The sequence below is a fragment of the Lepus europaeus genome, chromosome 17 (genome assembly GCF_033115175.1).
Source record: "Lepus europaeus isolate LE1 chromosome 17, mLepTim1.pri, whole genome shotgun sequence".
NCBI lineage: Eukaryota > Metazoa > Chordata > Mammalia > Lagomorpha > Leporidae > Lepus > Lepus europaeus.
Window position 1 is genome coordinate 31,068,707 of NC_084843.1, and position 21,092 is coordinate 31,089,798.

Below are 21,092 nucleotides of genomic sequence, written 5' to 3' on the forward strand. Positions count from 1 at the left end.
TTCACCATAAAATGTAGACTGTAAACTTCAATGCTTCCTTTCAAGGACTATTGTTACAAATTGATAATGTCTATGAAAGACTTTGCAATGAACCAGGGGGATTACAAAAATCAACATAAGTTTAGAGTCAACACTATTTTGACATCTCTTTCCCTATCAATTGAATCCTTTATAAAATTCCTAAGCTATATTTGACTGTATTCTAAAGGCAAAGAAGTTAGTCAGGAAGCTTAGCCCACTGGCACCTGGAAATGTGAGAGAGAAATTTGCTGCTATTTGGGCACCATCTTGTGGCATTATCTGAATATAGCAGCAAAGTTACAAGAGGCAAAAATGGGACTGGGGTCGGGGAAGCATGGTCAACAACTGCAAAGGGAAGGTTGATTAACATAATGCCCTGGGACTCAGCTCCAAGGCAGGCTTGAGTTGAAGGATAACTGCTGGCTTGTCTAAAGGATTCCAGGATTTCTTAGGAAGACAGCATGGTTTTGATTCTTAGAAACACAAAGAAGTTTGGAAGAGATCTAAAGGCAACTTTGGATGAAATCAATCAAACATTGGTTCTGGATTCTGAGGAAAAATAAGGACACCAGAAACGTCAATTATTAGAACTTACATTTTCCAGGAAGGCAGCAGACAAGTCATTAGGGTAATATGGAAAGTTACAGGAAATCCAGGAACAGTGTCCATAATCCACAATTTTCAAACTCAAAACAATTTTGAAAACAAGATTTTCCCCCCCAACCTTGGGCCAAAATGCTGTGGAAAGCTCACTTGCAAGGACTTGAGGCTGTTTGTAGTCTTTATATGTCCCATTTAATGTGAATGAATAGTCAGACATTTTAGAGCAGAAATTTCAATATAATGTGTCTGGTTTTGGTGTTATGAAACATTTATTATGGAATCTATATTACCATCCTAAAATCAGAAAAGTTCAGAATTCTGAAACATTTCTTATCCTAATGCTAATGCTATCTAATAAAAAAGGTAGCTCTGTATTAACAAATATATGTAAACGTAATAGGAAATTCCAGTGGTAAAGCATGAGAAACTAATTATTAAGTGTAGAGAAGACAAACTGAGAAACACACAAACACACAAATAGTGAAAATGCGGAGGCACATTTACAAACATAGGAGATGAATAGAATACAAAAATAAAGGTTAGGATGGAAGTTAAAAAAGATTTCTTCAGCCGGCGCCACCGCTCAATAGGTTAATCCTCCGCCTTGCAGCACCGGCACACCGGGTTCTAGTCCTGGTCGGGGCACTGGATTCTGTCCCGGTTGCCCCTCTTCCAGGCCAGCTCTCTGCTGTGGCCAGGGAGTGCAGTAGAGGATGGCCCAGGTGCTTGGCTTGCACCCCATGGGAGACCAGGAGAAGCACCTGGCTCCTGACTTCGGATCAGCGCGGTGTGCCGGCCGCAGCACGCCAGCCGTGGCGGCCATTGGAGGGTGAACCAACGGCGAAGGAAGACCTTTCTCTTTGTCTCTCTCTCTCACTGTCTACTCTGCCTGTCAAAAAAAAAAAAAAAGATTTCTTCATCTTTAAAATGAAGAAATGAAGCTTGGATACCTTAAGTGATTTGCCAAAGGTTACATAATCAGTAAAAGAACTGAAATTGGAACCCAGATTCTTAATTGTTAGGTAGCATATTTTCTACTATTCTGACATCTGAAAATACCTACAAAGAAAAATGAAAAAAGTGTGAAAAAATTAACTGACCAAAGATAAAGAAACATGTCATCCCTTTATTAAAGAGAAAGGAAAGCAGATAATAGCTGATAGACTGCATTTTAAAAGCTCCTATCAACTTCAGCTTTAACAATTAAAAAAAGTAAACTAAGAAGAAAGCCAAACAACAGCCTTAAGGGTAAGGTATAAGGAAGAATAGAATTAGCATGAAATGATTAACCTAAGGCATTCACATAAGCTGGCCCTGAAGACTTTCATTCTCCAGTATAATAAATAAATCAACAGAAATCAGTACATTAAGTGAGCTGATTGAAATCATGGTGCAATCAACCACCATTTCTCACTGAGGGAATGGAAACTGTGGAAGACCGAAAAAAGGCCAGCTCTGTGTTGTGTTTTAAAAATATAATAGGGGCCTGCGCTATGGCGCAGTGGGTTAAAACCCTGGCCTGAAGCGCCGGCATCCCATATGGGTGCCGGTTCGAGCCCCGGCCACTCCACTTTCGATCCAGCTCTCTGCTATGGCCTGGGAAAGCAGTAGAAGATGGCCCAAGTCCTTGGGCTCCTGCACCCACGTGGGATACCGGGAAGAAGCTCCTGGTTCCTGGCTTCTGACTGGCGCAGTTCCGGCTGTTACGGCCAATTGGGGAGTGAACCATGGGATGGAAGACCTCTCTCTCTCTCTCTCTGCCATTCCTCTCTCTGTGTAACTCTGACTTTCAAATAAATAAATAAATCCATATATATATATAAATATATATATATAAAAATATAAATGGAACGTAAACTGAAGACTTTATTTTAAAAATTTTTTTAAAGATTTATTTATTTGAAAGAGTTACAGGGAGAGAGGGAGAGACAGAAAGAGATCTTCCATCTGTTGGTTTACTTCCCAGATGCAGCAAGGGTTGGGGCTGGGTCAGGCCAAAGTCAGGAGCCTGAAACTCCATCCAGGTCTCCCATGTGGGTACAGGGGCCCAGATAACTGCACATCTGCTGCTGCTTTCCCAAGCACATGAGCAGGGAGCAGGATCAGAGAGAAGTGGAGCAGCAGGGACCCCAACTGTATCATAGGCAGTGGCTTAACCCACTGAACCACGACACCAACCCCATGACTTTCAAAAATACTTCTTCATCTAAGAAAACTCATCATGAAATCCACTTGTAGTCACCTACAAGGTAATAATCAACATTCTTTATGAAGGACAAGTCTGGCCAAACTACTCTAATTGCTTTCTTTTGTACAGTGACATTTCTGGTAGATCAAAGGGAAGTAATCTAAGTAACTTCTTAATTTTAGCAAGGTTTTAGATTTTGAATTTACCAAATAATTGTATTTAATCATCAATATACTGGGAAAATATAATCCAAATCACGTAGAGGGCATTATGATTAACAATAATTATTAGTGTATTAAGTATCAATACAAAGAACCACGTGCTATTTACTTTAGAAATAGTCAGTCCCGATGGGTAACATTTTCATCTCTGATGTAGGCAAGGGAAGTAAGTTTACTGAACAGCAGTCAATACTCAAAAAATGGGCTAATACTTCTTATCAGGAAAAATATAATTAAAATGAAAGAAAATATGGGTTAAAAATGAAGGTAACTTCTAACATCAGGGGAGAAAAGACACCAAGAAAACACCCTAAGATCTAGATTATGTTAGCAATGCAGCAGTGCCCTTTAAGCCAAAATAATGGAATGCTTAAAGTGGATCTCGGAAGGCAGCAACTGTGATTCAATTTGTTTTATTACAGTTGACTAAGTAGCCTATGGAGAGGATTTTTAAATTCTTAGTGATTTAATTAATCAAACTAGGTGACCAAGCTGCTTACTTACTCTGCCTTTCAGGCCTGCGACTCAAAAGATGGTCTTTTAGAAGCAGCCAATTAATCATTTATTCCCCCAAAATAAAATGGAAACAAGTTATGAAATAAAATTATAGCAGGCTTTCAAAGTGAGAAGGTAGCTTATTTGGAAAGGTAATAACATCATCTCCAATTTTAGGTAAGAAATCAAGTGTTTGGATAAGAGGAATGTTTGAAAATCATACATATTCCTGATTTTGGCCTTTAAAGATATGTCTTTATGATTAAGTCAAATACAAAGCACTCAAGGATGATCTGTGCTTTCATTTCCCACTCTCAGTGTAGCTTTGATCTGTTATGCACTCTGCTGGACTAAAAAACACTTTGCTCATGTTCAGCGACTATGTACTAAAGTTCTCTTCCTTCTAATATTTACTACATGATTTGCTTAAGAGGACTTGGCAACTTTTTCTCAATTCACCAGGAGTACTCTTATTTTCTGAATCTCCTTTTTAAAGACTAAGGGACTGACTTCTCATTAAAAGGCTAAGAAGATCCAAATAGGGTACAAAAATCTAGTGCATTTAAAACAAAAAAATCAAATTCCAAACTTGTTTATTATGAAAGCTTCACATGTAGAGTTCAACTCTGAGTTCTATAAACTTAGAAACTAAGTTCTATAACTTAGAAAGTTCAGTGTAGAATCATGAATAAGATTTATGAAGAAAAATCAAAGTAACCAACATCATTCATGTATTTAGTTAACAAACACGTAATAAGTCTCTTTTTATGTCATAGGCACTGTGATAGGCAGTAAAACTCTTTAGGAAAAAGAAAAGCTAGGAATTTATCATATACTATTATTTATTAAAGTATACTGGGATGGTATATAGATATCAATTCCCAGCTAATTCTGATAAATTGACAATAGTTATGCCCAAACTCACCAAGAAAGAATGCCATGACTCTTTTTTTTAAATTTATTTAACAGGTAGAGTTATAGACAGAGAGAGACAAAGGTCTTCCTTCCATTGGTTCACTCTCCAAATGGCCGCTATGGCCAGCGCTGCACCGATCCAAAGCTAGGAACTAGGTGCTTCTTCCTGGTCTCCCATGCGGGTGCAGGGCCCAAGCACTTGGGCCATCCGCCACTGCCCTCCTGGGCCACAGCAGAGAGCTGGACTGGAAGAGGAGCAACTGGGACTAGAACCCAGCGCCCATATGGGATGCTGGTGCCGCAGGCAGAGGATTAACCAAGTGAGCCACGGCGCCAGCCCCTTAGTACTGTCTGCCATGTGTAATGGATGGGGAGCGACAGTACATACTACACACCTGTCATTTTTCACTCCTATTATAATGAACACTAGAATTCCCAGCAGTCACAGAAAATATAGTATCTTTGTGATCATTGTATTCCCCCTGCCAGGTAAGTATGAATAAATATACAGTATCCTGAATTGGCAAAGCATCATTCTAAACATTTTTATATATGTTCATTTATGTTGTCCTAAAAATGTTTTCCATTAGGTAGGATAATCATTGCTTTCACTTTGTTGGAAACTGGGGAACAGACAGGTATAGCTGATTTGCCCAGGGCTACACAAGTAGTTAATGGCAAAATCTCTATGAGAGCCCAGATTCCTTCATTCTTAAATGATTTGCCTTTGACCTTTATAGTTACAGAGTTTTAGAACAGATTAGTGTCCATATACTCTCTATTTCCACTAAGGAAAAAAGAAGAGGAAATGGGTTTAAACTATCACATAGATTTAAGTTAAACAAAAGGAAGATTTTTCTGACAGTGAAAAATGCTAACCATTGTTACAGATAACTAGAAAAGAAACCCGTCATATTTTGTTTTCTGGACACATACAGACACGCACTCACACACACACTTTTTGCTTGGAAAAAGATGTCAGTTACCTCAAAACTTGGAGAAGGATTACAATATTAGAGGAGCGTGAGTTTTAATTAGGTGGTCTAAATTCAATTATTTCCTCTTAATTTACCAACTGGATGACCTTAAGTCAGTTACTTAACTTCTCTGAGCCAGCTCTAAAATCCTTCACAGAACTATAACACAATATCAGCACAATATGTTACACTGATTTGCCTGAAGTTCCATTCCAGTCTTTTAAATCAATAAAACCTTTTTATAGATTTTAATCTTAAAATCTTAGAACTGAAATGGGAGGAGAAACAGTTTACCAAAATATCTATAAGGGGTTCATATTTTCTCACAAATAATTCCACTAGACTGTAAGTCTTAAGGAAAGAAACAAAACCTGATTTTTTTTTTTTTTAGAGTTAGACAGTGAGAAAGAGAGAGAGAGAGAGAGAGAGAGAGAAAGGTCTTCCTTTTCTGTTGGTTCACCCCTCAAATGGTTGCTACGGCTGGCACGCTGCACCGATCCAAAGCCAGGAGCTGAGTGCTTCTTCCTGGTCTCCCATGCCGGTGCAAGGCCCAAGCAACTTGGGCCATCCTCCACTGCCTTCCTGGCCACAGCAGAGAGCTGGACTGGAAGAGGAGCAACCGGGACAGAATCTGGCGCCCCATCCGGGACTAGAACCAGGGGTGCAGCGCCACAGCTGGAGGATTAGCCAAATGAGCCGTGGCGCCGGCCTCTCTCATTCTTTACCATAGGGAGCACAGTCCTTGCCACAGGGCAGGTGAAGGTGCTCAATGAATGCCAAATGGAGCTGATAATAACACAGAAATTTTAAAATAAAAGTGTAATGATGAAAAATATGTACCACTTGGTGAAGTTTATTACTAATAAAAACTCCAGCAGCTAACATTTATCGTATGTTAATTATAGGCCTATTGAAACAGGAACAAGAGAGTTCCTATGGTTTTTGAAGGTGACTAAGTATCTTTCATAGATTATCTCACTTGCCTGCCATCTTATGGATAAGGAAACAGAGGCCTTCAAAGAGTCAATAATTTGTCCAAGGTCACACAGCAGAGCTATGTGTACCAAGCACCAAGAGGTAGACCTAAGCAGTTTGTTTCCAGAGTCTAAAATATTATCCACAATACTGCACTGATTCCTCCATCTCTGGTGGAAAAAGAAAAGATCTGGAGCAAAATTATCTGTTCTGCTTACAGAAAAAAAAAAAAAAAATCTTTAAGTGAGAAGCCTTGGGCTCCATGCAGGCACATATATGAGTATCTGCTCCATACAGAAATAGGACGGAAAGATTTTCCACGGGCATTTTCTCAGATATGAAGAATGGGAGAGCTCTGAGGTATAATCAAGGAAAGGTCCTCTGTACACCACTGCAGCTCAGGACGAAACAGACAAGAGAACCCTATCCCAGTGGGTCTCTATTCACAAATAAAGAGTGTCTTGAGAAAGTAACAGGGTACCCTTTCAACCAAGTTTCATTTTTAATTGCATCACTAAAATGTCCTTTGAACAGCAAAAAACATTTAAAACACAAGAAGTGGAGCTGAATGCTGATGTGCCCACAGAGAAATAGATACTACTCAGATAATACCCACGGATAATAACTACTGCAGTATCTGTAGAGATATATATGATATTACACCCACGCATTGCAAAAGGAGTCCCATCTCCCTTTATAGATATCAGTCATTACCTTCCATGATCTTTTGAGATAACTGCAGTTATCACATAGAAATCATTTTCTTAGAGATAACCAATTAATAAAGGGGTATGGATACTGCACTTTCTTCTAAAAAACCAGAGGAATCTTCTCGTTTTGATAGTCTGAAAGAGGCCTTTGAGTGGACAACTGGAAAAAGTCAAATGCCTCATTATAATCAACAAGGTTTCAAAAATTAGTTGGGTTCAATTCTGAAGCTCTAGCACCTGCCATGACGCACTCTGTCACTGGTTATCTGGCCAGTGCAGCTGAGACTCTGCAAGCTGCCTGCTATCACCAGAGCAAAGTGGACAGGAAGTATTAATGGCCTTGTTACACCGGCCATAAACAAGGAGTCTGAAACTTCAATTCATTTAATGGAAAAATGAAGTTACTTTTTGGTAAGTGGAATTTTCAGAATAAATTGCCTTCACAGATTTCACAGATCTTGGGCTAAGGCAGTGAGACTGTCTAAAGCCTGAAGGTTGATAAAAGTTTTTAACTGCCAAGACTGAGTCCCAAACCTTTATACAATTCAACAGTCTTTAACGGGAGAGAGAGAGAGCTTTTAACCTCAACTCCAACCTATAATGGAAAGAAAAATCCTGATTATGGATCAGTGGAAATATTTCCTGAGAACTCTTAGACACTGAAACATAAGCATAGACAGCTGAATCTAGATGTACTCTAATTGAACCACTTGGGATTGTCTTTAAAATGACGAAAATACCTTCTACAGTTACTATCATCATTGTCACTTGCTAGCTTTTCTTTAATTTGTCTGCCACCTAAGATTTAAACCATTTGATAACATCATGGCAATGTCATGGCCCAGTAAAACCACAGCAAAAAATGTCTTCTGCCTGGGAGATTATTATATCTTCCTAGGAAAATTTTTCTCAGGGTTTGTTGCAAACCCCATAGAAAAAGCCAAGAATGATCTGAGAAGGCCAAAAAGGATCTCTTGGAAAACAACAGTAGAAGCATGGATTAGGATGCCTGGAAACAGGCAGACAAATCCCACAATGGTATCCTCTTGAATGTAAGGCTTGAAAACAATTTTTACACACTGGGGAGGTTTCCAGGAAATGGAAACAATAAAATGGAATAGGCTTCGTTCACACACACACACACACACACACCCCATTTTACAATGAGCTCTAGAGGAACTGGAGAACACCATTGCTTCAGCTCACCTCGGGCTTCTTGCAGTTTCTTGAGCTCTGCTTCCCGATCTGTTTTGCTCTGTTTGCTTCGAACCCCAAGGGCACTGATGACTAACCTTCTGGCTAGAGCTGCTGAAGTCTCAGGCCGCTCCTTTGCTGGCTGGAGGAACTCTGAATGGGAGAAAGGGTGGCAGAAGGTGAGGGTAAGGAAGGGAAAGCATTCCAGATCCAAGTGATTTAACTCAGTAATTAACACACAAAATAGACTAACAAGGGCTGCATCAGCAGTAATTAATACAAGCCTGATAGATGATGATCAGAGGAAATTAACATGGCAAAGCACAAACAACCCCGGCTTCATTATCTGCATTACCACATTTTCTTACAGTGACTCTATCATAGCTAATACAGAAGCAGAGATGTCATCAGAAACCGGCTGCTGCACTGCTTGCAGTTAGTATCTTCCATTTTCCAAGCCACTCAGATGCCCTATTTTCAACATGGTCTTTTTTCCTTTTTGTCTTTAAAAACATGCTTCCTAATTTAACACTAAAACTAAAAATGAAATGCCTTTAGAACTATGGACAGTGTACAACTGATGGAAAAAAACAGTAACTTCACCATCAACAAGAGAACAAATCCAGAGATTACAGGCTTACCAGCAAAAGCTCTAGCTTTGGCCTTGGCTGCTCTTGTGGCCTGTGACAAAGGTCGAATCTTCACCATGGTATGTTTAATACCCAGAGCATCACGAGCTGCAAAGAGGAATAAATGTAAGGAAGTATGCATGAAGGAGGGACAAAAAGAAAAATTTGGGGCTACTTCTTAGAAAATATTTCTTAAATGTTCTTTTCTTTTTTTTTTTTTTCTACAGAAAAAAAGAGATTAAAGATAGATAAAATCTATAAGGTACAACTTGGTTGTGATTAATTAGTTAATCTTATTTGAGAGTCCAGGAGATAAGAGCTCCCATCTACTGGTCTACTCTCCAAATGCCCACAACAGCTAGGGCTGGGCCAGGAACTCAATCCAAGGCTCTTATATGGGTAGCAGAGGCCTGACCCCTTGAGCCATCATCAGCTGCCTCCCAGAGTGTGCATTAGCAGGAAGCTGGAATCAGCAGCAGAGCTGGGACTTGAACCCATACATTGCAATATAGGATGCGGGCATTCTAACCAGCATCCCAACTGCTTTGCCAAAAGCCCACTCAAGTTAAGATTTTTTAAAAAGGATTTATTTTTATTTGAAAGGCAGAGTTATAGAAAGATATCTTCTGCCCACTGATCTCTTCTCTAAATGACCACAATGGCCAGGGCTGGGCAAGGAACCTGGAACTCCATCCAGATCTCCAAAGTAGGTAGCAGGAGCCAAATACTTGGGCCATCCTCTGTTGCTTCCCCAAGTGCATTAGGAAGGAGCTGCATTGGAAGTGTAGCAGCCAAGACTGAAACCAGAGCTAATATGGGATGTTGGTGTCACAGGAGGCAATTTAACTCACTACACCATGACATTGGCCCTGAGTTACGATTATTTTAGATCAGGAATCTGTAAACTATGGCTCTGTGATCAAATCCATCAAACCACCTGTTTTTGTAAATAAAATTTTACTGAAATCAAGTCATGTCTATTTGTCTGCATACTGTCAGTGGCTGCTTTCTTGCCTGACAGAAAATTTTGCCCTACAAAATCTAAGACATTTATTATGTAGTCCTTTATAGCAGATCTGTATTCCAGGAGGTTCAGTGAGGAACCAATATTCCAACACCTCTAGTTTCTATGAACGCCTCAGCATCATACTTATCAATGAATCGAATCATATATGTAAGTCAGCCCAATCACACATTGAGAGAGTGAGTATTACAATTTCTTACTGGACCAGGAAAAGGGCTACTTTAAATTCATTTGTCTTAGGGAAAAAAAAAAATCACAAATATTGTTAAGATTTAGTCCCATGATCTTTTTATTTTTATTTATTAGATTTATTTATTTTACTTGGAAATCAGAGTTACACAGGAAGAGAAGGAGAGGCAGAGAGAGAGGTCTTCCATCCACTGGTTCACTCCCTAGATGACCGCAACAGCTGGAGCTGCACCGATCTGAATCTAGGAGCCAGGAGCTTCCTCTGGGGCTCTCACGTGGGTGCAGGGGCCCAAGGGCTTGGGCCATCTTGTACTGCTTTCCTAGGTCACAGCAGAGAGCTGGATCAGAAGTGGAGCAGCCGGGGTTCGAACTGGCACCCATATGGGTTGCTGGCACTGCAGGCGGCAGCTTTACCTGCTGTGCCACAGCGCCAGCCCCCCATGATCTTTTTAATTTCTACTATAAACTGCTGATGCACTGTCATGACTTATATAAGTATGCAAATAACCTTGGAAGGAGCTGACTTTCTCTCCAAATTAGATGATTATAGTTGAGAGAGAGAGAGAGAGAGAGAGAGAGAGAGAGGGAGGGAGGGAGAGGGAGAGCAAATGGGTATCAAAGAAGCATGCACCAAAAATCTGTATTTGGGGATGGGCATTTGGCCTGCATCTCATTTCAGAGTCCCTGGGTTCAAATCTCAGCTCTGCTTCTGATTCCACCTTCCTGCTCATGTGTACCCTGGGAGGCAACAGGTAATGGATCAAATATTTGGGTCCCTGGAAACCTGTATTGAGTTCCAGGCTCCTGGCTTCAGCCTGATCCAGCCCTGGCTGTTAGGTGGGGCCTGGGGGAGTGAATCAGCACATGGAAGATCTCACTCTCTCTGCCTTACAAAAATAAAAATTAAAAAAAAAAATCTGTATCTGTCCTGTTACATATGCTGGTTGAATAAAATGCCAATTGGCTGGAATAGAAAAGAAATCAAAACAAGTAGCAGGAGAAAATGGACAATATGAAATGAATAGAGATATCTATTAAGTGATTACCTGTAACTGGACTGGAGAATACTCCTAGGGCATGTGTATCATCTACCCATTTAATATCAAAACCTTTCTTTCTGCAACAAAAGAAAACAATTTTGTTTCTTAAAATAAAATCTACTTTTATTAAACATCTTTCAAATAGTCTCATAAAGCATTTCATGAGATAGAAACACTCAACAAGTACACAGGTGGAATGGGATAATGACACAAAAACAGCTTGGAGGACAGAAGAAGCCAGTGAATTTTAAAAGCAATAATACCACCATAAAGAACCACCCGGGAGTATTTTACATTCTCAGCCATTTTATAGACATCAACTAATTAATCCTCACAAGCCCCTTAGGGAGGTATTTAATGCACTATTTACAAGAGATGTTCTTATAGGAAGGGGTTGAAAAGAGATGGAAAGAGGAGGCAGAGCAGTAGAAGAATATAAGAGGAGGACACAGGAAAGGTCATCTGGATTTAATGCAAAGGTAAACTGTCCTGGGGTGGGTGTAGGGAGGGCGGAGATAGTGGAGGTGGACAGAGAACAAGATTGCAAGATGTTGCTCAAATAATAAAAAAAAAAAATCAAAACCGTCAAGTAATAGGAAAAAGGGACAACTGTAATCATAGAGGCCGATCTCTTCTCACTTTTTGGAAAAAGGAAGAAAGGGGAAATAGGAAAGAATCGTAGCAAAGTCAGAAAAATTAAGGATAAAATAAATCATGGTACAAACAGCAGATCAGATTAGAAAGTATCAAAATAATTAACACTGAAGTACTAGAAAATGCTTACTCTGGATCAGAGTTTGAGAGTGAGTACAAGGAAGATCAGAATGATGATACAATAGTTTACACAGTTCAGTGGGACAGAATGAGATTCAGGGACAGATAAATGGACTCAAGGTTCTGCTATCTTGAGACTTGGGCAGCTTTAACTTTTCTTAGGGCTAGGTCTGTTCATCTGTAGAAATGGCCATGGCACATTCCTCACAGAATCACTGTGAAAGTGGAAATGAGATCATCTATGACAAGGCCAAGAACAGTGCTCAACATTTAGTAGGCATGTAATATAGGAACAGTGCTTATTATTTTAATGACTGATAGTAATTTTCATCACAAATATTATTAATATAGATGAAATGGTGATAAAAACATGAAACTCTGGTATTTGATTCACAGGCTTTATCATATAGTCTTTTGCATAATGACTACTTTTTTTTTAGAAATAAATCACTATACAGAAAAAAATGACAACCACTAAAATATTTTCTCCCTTTAATAATCAATCAAGAGAAAAATTCCTTTGAGGAAAAAAAATTAAGAGGCTTTGAAAGTTAGAGAATTTCCTGAATTAAAGGGTAAATCTGGGGCCAGTACTATGGCGAAGAGGGTAAAGCCACTGTCTGCGATGCTGGCATCCCACATGGGCAATGGTTCAAGTCCTGGCTGCTCCTATTACAATCTAGCTTCCTGCTTATGTGCCTGGGAAGACAGTGGAGGATGGCCCAAGTCCTTGGGCCCCTGTACCCACATGGGAGACCTAGAAGAATCTCCAGGCTCCTAACTTTGGCCTGGCCTAGTAGCCCTGGTCGTTGCAGCCATTTGGGGAGTGAATCAGTGGATGAAAGGATGAAAGATCTCTCTCCCTCTCTCTCCCCCCCCCCCCCCCGCCTCTCTAACTCTTTCAAATAAATAAATATATATATCAAAAAAAAAAAAGGGTAAACCTGACCATGGCATCAAATGACTACAGAGACTGGAGACTGTGGAAAAACTAGAAAGTATATACTTCTATACTATAAGATAATTTACAAAAAGGACAAGAAAAAGATCTAGATGAGTTTTTAGACTTTGAAATTTCATAATCCTTTAAAATTCTCTTTGAAGAATGTTTCTGGATTTGACACTAAAATGGTCTTCCAGGTAAGATCAGGAAAAAGCAAAGCAAAGGGAAGTAAATAATTCATAAGAATTAACTAATTTCTAGGAAATCCTAGACATCAACAATTCATTTTATGAATTCTGATATTGGACTGCAACAAATCAAACTAGTGGACAACACTAGACATTCAGAATATTGGTTCTGGAAGAGACTCACTGTCCTCCAGAATCCACTCACCCTCTACTTTCAGTGACACAACTGATGCTTTTCCCAGGCAAGTTTGAATGATTGAATCAGTATATAGCTGCAAGCTAGTTTTGTCTAGGACTTTTTAATGAAATTTTATTTATTTCATTCAGAAGTTTTTAGGCCATCAAGTGACTTCTCGCCACCCACAGAAAAAGCCAGAACAAAGTAGGATAATATCTTTCAGTTTCTGAGAGTTCTGTACCCAGTAAAATTATCTTTCAAAAAAACAAGCTGAAATAAAACCATTTTAAAAAACCCACCAAACTGAATTGGTAGGCTGTTACTAGGTTAAATACTAAAGAATATGTCCCATGAAGGAGGAAACAGTGTTCACATGGGAGGTAAGATACAAGAAGGTATAAATGAAAAATATACCAAGTAGATAAATTTGAGTGCTAAATATATAAAACAGTAATTATGGTAAATGGAGTTTAAAAGGAAAAGGCAAAAAATTAATCAAACACTCACAATAATATGTAAGATGAGGAGGGAGGGGTTAGGAATTAAAAGCCCTTACAGTTTTTAGAAAAAGGGTAAAAACATTAACTTTAGCCAATGGAAAAGTGAAGTACGCATTTTGTAATTTCTAGAGCAATCATCAAAGAATAGAAAGAACATCATTTCTATGAAAAATGGAACAAGAAAAAAAACCTAATCGATCCAAAATAAGGCTATGAAGAAGAGAAAAAGATGGGACAAGTAAACACACATAAAACAGATAGCAGGCAAATAGAAGGGCACCTTAAAAAGTTTGTGAAAAAATGGAATTAAAAGTTTACTAATTAAAAAAACCTTTTTTTAGATATTTATTTTATTTGACTGGCAGAGAGACACAGCCAGGGCTAAGCCAGGCCAAAGTTAGGAGCTGGGAACTCAATCCAGGTCTCCCCCACTGCTGGCAGGGATGCAACCAGTTGAGCTATCACTTGGTGCTTCCCAGGATGTGCATTAGCAGGAAGCTAGAATGTGGAGTGGAGCCAGGATTCAAACCCAGGTGATTCTAAGGCATGCCAACTAGTGTCTTAACTGTTAGGACAAATGCCCAGCCCAATAAATTATGGTATAAAAAATGTTTTGAAATCTATGCATAGGTTTTTCATAATATACATTCTTTATGATCTTTGTGGGGACCCTTGGATTTTAAATTTTTGCACCAAAATAAAATCATAATTCCACTTTCTAAAAACCTTTTGAAATCCCTTCATACACAAATATATATTTAGATATTTATTTAAATATATACATAATTACAATAAATACAAATAGGCTAAATGCACCATGAAGACAGATGTAAGAGTCAGCACTGATGACAAAGTCTTAAATGCTAAAGCAGGGCCTAGAAAGGCTGTCTTGTATTTTTAAGGAACTAAGAAGAAGAGTAATTCAATACAAATTAATTCTAATGGACTGGAAAAGATAATGAACAAACCTGACACTCAAGTGAAAATCAGAAATATGAAAACAAAAGATTCTTTTTCAGGAGACACTTTAAGAAAATTCCATCCCATCTTCCCTAACACCAGCAACTATTTGAAAATACTTACTGATAACTGCAGAAAACCCGTAGAAGGTCTTCAGTACGAAATTCTTGGGGGAAGTCATAAATTTCAATGACATGAGGGAATTCACACTCACTGAGGTCAATATCAGGAACTTTATGGTTATAATAATCAAATCTAGGTTCCTGGATGCTTTCTCTGTTTATATTCCCTGATAACTAGAGAGGAAGAAACACATAAATGACTGTTACGACAAACCTGAGCACTATAAAGTATTTTCCAATTTATAAACAATATTGTTCCTGGTCTCCATTTTTCCATTCCTTAACCTTTTACATTCTCTGCGTATTAATGCTTTTCACAGATACAATGATGACCAGGGGTTTATCACCCAGTTTATATTATAATGTAAAATACCTGAAATGGATGTTGAACTTCTGGCAGATTGGCAATGCATAAAATCTAACCTGCATCTATCAACCAGCATATGAGAAAATATAGACAAATACATTGAGTTACAAATGGCACATCTGGGAAACTGACTCTCAAACAAGAACTAAAGAGATAAATTTATAATTTTAATTTGAGCTTATTGTTCATGCTCATCTCAGTTTCTCTTCTGGAAGTAAATAAAAACAAAAGATTTTTTTAATTAAAAAATTTATTTCACCCTTCGTTGTATTATAAAAAGTTGAAAAGACAGTTTACAGAGGAATTTGCTAATATAAATGCAAACGGTACAAGTAATTATACTCAAGTTCTCTGGCTGAGAGCCACCTAACAATTTCCTACTTTAACAGGTTAGTGAAGGAATTAATGGTAATGAAAAATACTTAAAATTCTACTATCCCATAAAATAACTGAAGGCTAGTAACTATGCCACAATGAAATCAGCAGAAGGGAAACGGGAAAGTCAAAAATGACAGTAAAGTCATGGCAGTCATTTTGTCATTCAGCTGTTATAAAATCTAAATGCTGCTTACTACTGCCTACTCAAAGCTGCCAGATCCTTACAGCATCACCTCTGTATCAACCTAAAATCTAACAAGGTTCCATTCAAGCTTTCCGTCTTTTATACTGTCTCTTTCCCCATTAGATGAGAAAAGTGAGTATTTGCAATACAAAGGATACATCTCCTTTCTCCAGAGAATTGAAAAATGGATTCAGAAACTTTACTGGAAAGCAAGGAAGCAAAAAGTGATATAGATAGTATGTTTCTTCCTGTGTTCTAGTTTTCTCCACTAAGTCTCAGTTTTGGATTTAAGAAATGGATATAGTAATAGTACCCACAACTCATAGATGGGTGAATTAAATGAGATGATGTAATAAGTGCTTGACACATAAGTATTCCATTAATTCAACCTACTTCAATGTTAACGAAGTGCTAAATCTGCATACCAAGCACCACGTTAATTATACTCTGCTTAGGCTGTAGAAGGCAGGAAGGCATTATTCCTCTCACTGTGACAAAGGAAAACATCAGCTGATCTATAAAAACGTTAACTTTTCCTGAGTTCAACAGAGAGCTGAGTTTGCAAGATAACCAACCAAGGGAACTAAAATCTATAGAAGGACAAGTTTCTCCCAAAGAGAAATACAATCTATAAATTGTTTCACCTCTGGCAGATCATAGGGGAAAGTATGCCACAGAAGTAGACGAGGAGATCTGAGCCAAAATTATAACAAATTCTTAAAAGTGTAAGGGAGGTTATTATTTTAAGTTTCAAGTAACTTAGATTCCCTAAAACAGAAAAGAGCACTCTACAATCACCTGTAAATCAATCCTTTTGCCAGTGACACACTCGCTTAATGACTGTAGCTTCACAGAAAGCTTTGAAATCAGGACGTTTGAGTCCTCCATTTTTGTTGTTTTTTAAAAGCATTTGATAGTTGGGGTCCCTTGCATTTCCACAGGAATTTAAGAAAGAGCTTGTCAATTTCTGCCCAAATTGGCAACTGGGACTGTGGGAACATGACTATCAATTTTGAAAGTAACAATACTAAGTTTTGTAAAAGATGAACATGGGATGTCTTTCCATTGATTTAGGTCTGGTTTAATTCTTTCAATAATATTTTGTAGTGTTCAGTGTACAAGTTGTACTTTTTTTGTTAAATCTATTCTTAGGTATTTTATTCTTTCTGATGCTACCGTAAATGGAATTTTTTTTATCTCATTTTTTGATTGTTGGCATTGACTTTTTGAGTTACTTTGCTAAAACCAAACCAAATAAAGAACTGCATTTAGAGCTTTTATAAATTGGGGCTAACCAATACACTGTGAGAGGTACAGTGCAAGTCACAAAATATCTTAGAAATATAAATACTAAGAACTGGTTATAAAGAAGAAAGAAAAAGGAAGGTCTGGCAAGAAAATGTGATTACAGCTCCTCATTCTAACCTGGTCTGCAAACTGAACTTGCACATTTATATCTCATCTCTGAGGTAACCAGTAAACATTTCAGCTTCTGACACCTACTGAAAACAAAGTGCTAACAATAGCAAAAAAATTTAATTATTATCCTACATTTCATGGAACAACAAATATAAGGCCCACAAATTACACATCTTTTCCCAGTATGCTTGGAAACACTAGGTGGAGAGGCACCACTGATAAAGTTGAAAGGCTGAATAATAAAGTGAACTCAGGCAGAAGAATTCTAAATGTTTGAATCTTCCAAAACTAGCCCTGGTAGCTTAATTCAGGTACTGCTGTGATATTCAGTGACAGTGGCTGTCCATGAAACCTAAGAAAAATTGTAATGAAGACAAAATTTGTATTTATTGCCATTCCACTTCTTGCTTGATTTCTCTAGATCCCTGATCCACTATTCCCTTATGCTATCTTTAGCTACCTCAATTCCTGAATCATATCCAGACCTCTTCCCTGGTATTAAAAAAAAAAAAAAAAAAAGGGAAAATTTCTCTTTCATTAGTCTATAGTCTTTGCCCAACTGGCCCTCTCAGCAACAGGTAATACCTATATGCCCTTCCAACCTTCAACAGCAGACTCAGAAGTAAGCCAACCCCGATATAGATAGGCAGTTTAATAGTATAATCCATCATCTGAAGGATCAGAAATTTTGTCTTGATGCTTTATGCCTGGTATCCAGTATTTCTGATTATCCTCTAGGATTTTTCTGAATAACAGCCTTCAGTCAATCTAAACAAAACATTTTCTGGATAAGATTACTTATTAGCACTCCCTCTGTCCAGATTCTAGGCTTTGTTACAATTCTTCACTTTCTTATACACCCTAACCCCAGAGACACCACAACAAAAAAGGAATCTGAGTTTAAGTGTATTTTAGACTGTTGAGTACATATTTCAGCAGTCATACCTATGGCTGGATCATTCTTTTCTTCACTAGTATACCTCCCCACTAAAGCCTAACAACAAAGAACCCATTTTTAGAAAACAAGCACGCTCTGATCTAACAAATGATTAAATTAATACAAAGGGAGGTGTGTGGAGAGTGTAATTCTCTCAAAGGTACATTTCTATCTCTAACTAAACTTTTTTGAACTTTACTTTTTGAACATACCTGTTTGTTTATGAACAGGGTACAGAGTCCAGTGTTCTCTCTGACCATCCTAACTTTCCTCCCAGCTACTGTTACTACCCAGATAATGAATTAGGAGTCCTAACACTACCCTGACCCGATCTACCCCAACCATACCCCACATACCATATCTCACTGAGTTCACTGAAAACAAAGGCATTGCTAAGGAAAAATTAAGGCACACTAGGAATCTCTGCAGCTGCAAACAAGAACTCTTAAAAGCTTCCCTTGAAGCAGGCCACACAGCAGACTCACAGAATGACAAATGCTCTAAATAGCACTCTGACTTCAGAATCAGTCTTCATGGCATTCAGATCTGGCTGAAAAGCCCATGAGAGCATTTCAGGCATGGAAAGCCAAGACACTGTGGCAAAAAATGATCTACACGAGGGATCTCAGTGAGTGAGATCCCAGTGGAAAGGGGCCATCAAAGAAGGATGCAATTTTCTCTGAAGGGAGGAGAGAACTTCCACTTTGCTAATGGCCCTATCTAAATACTGAGGGAGACTGGATTCAAAAGGCTTCCATAGCCTTGGCAGCTCATGACAAAAGCCTCAGGTGATCACTGATGTCATAAATAAGAGTGTCAATTGTTAAATCAACAACAGGAGCCACTGTGCACTTGCTCCATATGTAGGACCTCTGTCCTTAATGAGTTGTACTATGAGATTTAACGGTAAAACTTGTCTTCAAACAGTACTTTATACTTTGTGCGTCTGTGTGGGTGCAAACTGTTGAAATCTTTGATTAGTACAGTTGATCTTCTGTATACAAAGATAATTAAACATGAATCTTAATGAAGAATGGGATGGGAGAAGAAGTAGGAGGTGGGACAGTTTGGGGGTGGGAGGGCAGATATGGGGGGAAAAAATCACTATATTCCAAAAGCTGTACCTATGAAATTTATAGTTATTAAATAAAAGTTTTCTTAAAAAAAGCTTCCCTTGTACTGACAATATAAGCCCAAAAGTGCCTGTCTTTCTTCAGTTTTAAAAAGGGATCAGAAATCAAAATGTTGCTGACATGTATGCTGACTTGAAAGCAAAAACATGCAATAAATCTAACAGAGTTCAGAAGAAAGATCTTCAATTTTAGGAGTAACCTGGCCTTAAAAAAAAAAAGAAAGAAAGAAAAAACCTATGAACCATGGAACCTGCTTACTGTTCTTTCTGTGTTAACCAGAGATCTAGCCATCATTTACTAATGGAAGAATAAAGAGTACATAATTCCATCAAACTCTGCTGCGTGTCCCAGGTGACTGCATTAGGATATACAGCATATGGAAGGTGAGTCTACAAATCATCACTTACACAGTCAATAACATGTCAATTCAGACATAGATACAAATCTATTAAAATGAGTTGAAACTAATAAAAGATACTGTGAAAATAGAAATTAGAGAACAATGAGGGTGTATGTGGGTACCCTATGTTTCTGTTAATTTTTTTCTATAAGCCTAAAACTGCTAAAAATATATTAATCTTTTTTAAAAAACAGAAATAAGGGACATAAAATAATACAAAGTAGAACTATAATCTTAAATCTATGGCCTTGCCAACATGCAGATGTACCCATCAGTTTAGCCCTGGGGGATCAAATCTCTTTTGGAACCACTATGTTACTCATCAGACAGCAAAACACTGTTTTTGTGCATCTCTGACAAAGCTGTTTTATATGTTGCTTTATATTAATTACCCTTCACACTGCTATGCAGCTGTCAAATCACATGTTTACATACTGTGTACAAATAAAACATAAGCAACTTCAGAACATAAAGAAGGCTGGCATACAGCATCGCCTTTAACACAGTACTGATAATAATAACATATACCTAGCTATTTGCGATTTATAGTTTATCAAATTCCAAGTGCTCAAATTTGCTATTTAACTGAAAAGTGGTGGGGTACCAAACTATTTACAAGGCCTCCGAAGGTGGGATACGAAGAGGTTTCTTCCCTTTGTAATTTGCTTTTAGTGGATGGCTTAAGAATTTTTCCTTTCAGGTACGTGGGTTTGATTGCCAGCTGTGGCTCCTGTTCAGCTTACTGCCAATGCAGATCCTGGAACATGGGAGTGATGGCTCAAGTAACCGGGCTCCTGCCACCCATTTGGGAGACTTGGATTGTGTTCCTGGCCCCCAGCTTTGCCCCCTGCCAGTCCAGCCATTGTAGGCATTTAATTAAACCACAGACGGGAGCTCTGTTTTTCAAGTAAATAAGTAATTATTTTTTAATCTTTATTGATTTTTTTTTTTTTTAACTTGGGACAGCATTTTTGCAGAAGACTATGGAGACACACAGACACTGTGAGACATGAATTACCAGACATAGAGAAGAAAGGTGGGTTGGAATGCAGGGTTTTCTTCGTTTTTTCTCTTTTCCATGATTATACACTGTTAATGGCCCTCTATTAAAAAGGACTTTCCAAATGGAAGGCTTTAAGTTCTTAAAACAATCTAAATATTTACCCCTATGTAAAAACTCAAGTCAAGGCCATAAATGGCTAATGAAGGTGCCAGATGCCAGTATCTGTCAACATCCACATTATGTTACTTTCTACCAACATATTTGTTGATCGACACATGAGGCAGAAAGGGATTTGGATGATTTTTCTAAAGAACAGTAACTCCTGTGTTCTAATACCAAGATCTCACAGGGCTAAGAGAAGTCATGCCAACATCCTCACCTTTATCAGTTACCAACTCTGGGCATTCCACACCATGGTTAGGAGA

At 38.3% G+C, this 21,092-nt stretch overlaps 1 protein-coding gene across 5 annotated transcripts in view; it reads right to left on the reverse strand.

Annotated features, from left to right (window-relative positions):
• The window catches only part of R3HCC1L (R3H domain and coiled-coil containing 1 like), a 96,347-nt gene that overhangs the window by 12,374 nt on the left and 62,881 nt on the right, over positions 1-21,092 (reverse strand). For all 5 annotated transcript variants that reach the window (XM_062215110.1, XM_062215112.1, XM_062215109.1 and 2 more), the window contains exons 3-6: positions 14,848-15,020; positions 11,188-11,258; positions 8,941-9,036; positions 8,312-8,452 (exon numbers count right to left, since the gene is read on the reverse strand). In XM_062215110.1, the coding sequence (XP_062071094.1) occupies positions 8,312-8,452; positions 8,941-9,036; positions 11,188-11,258; positions 14,848-15,020 (481 nt within the window). The remainder of the gene's footprint in view (positions 1-8,311; positions 8,453-8,940; positions 9,037-11,187; positions 11,259-14,847; positions 15,021-21,092) is intronic.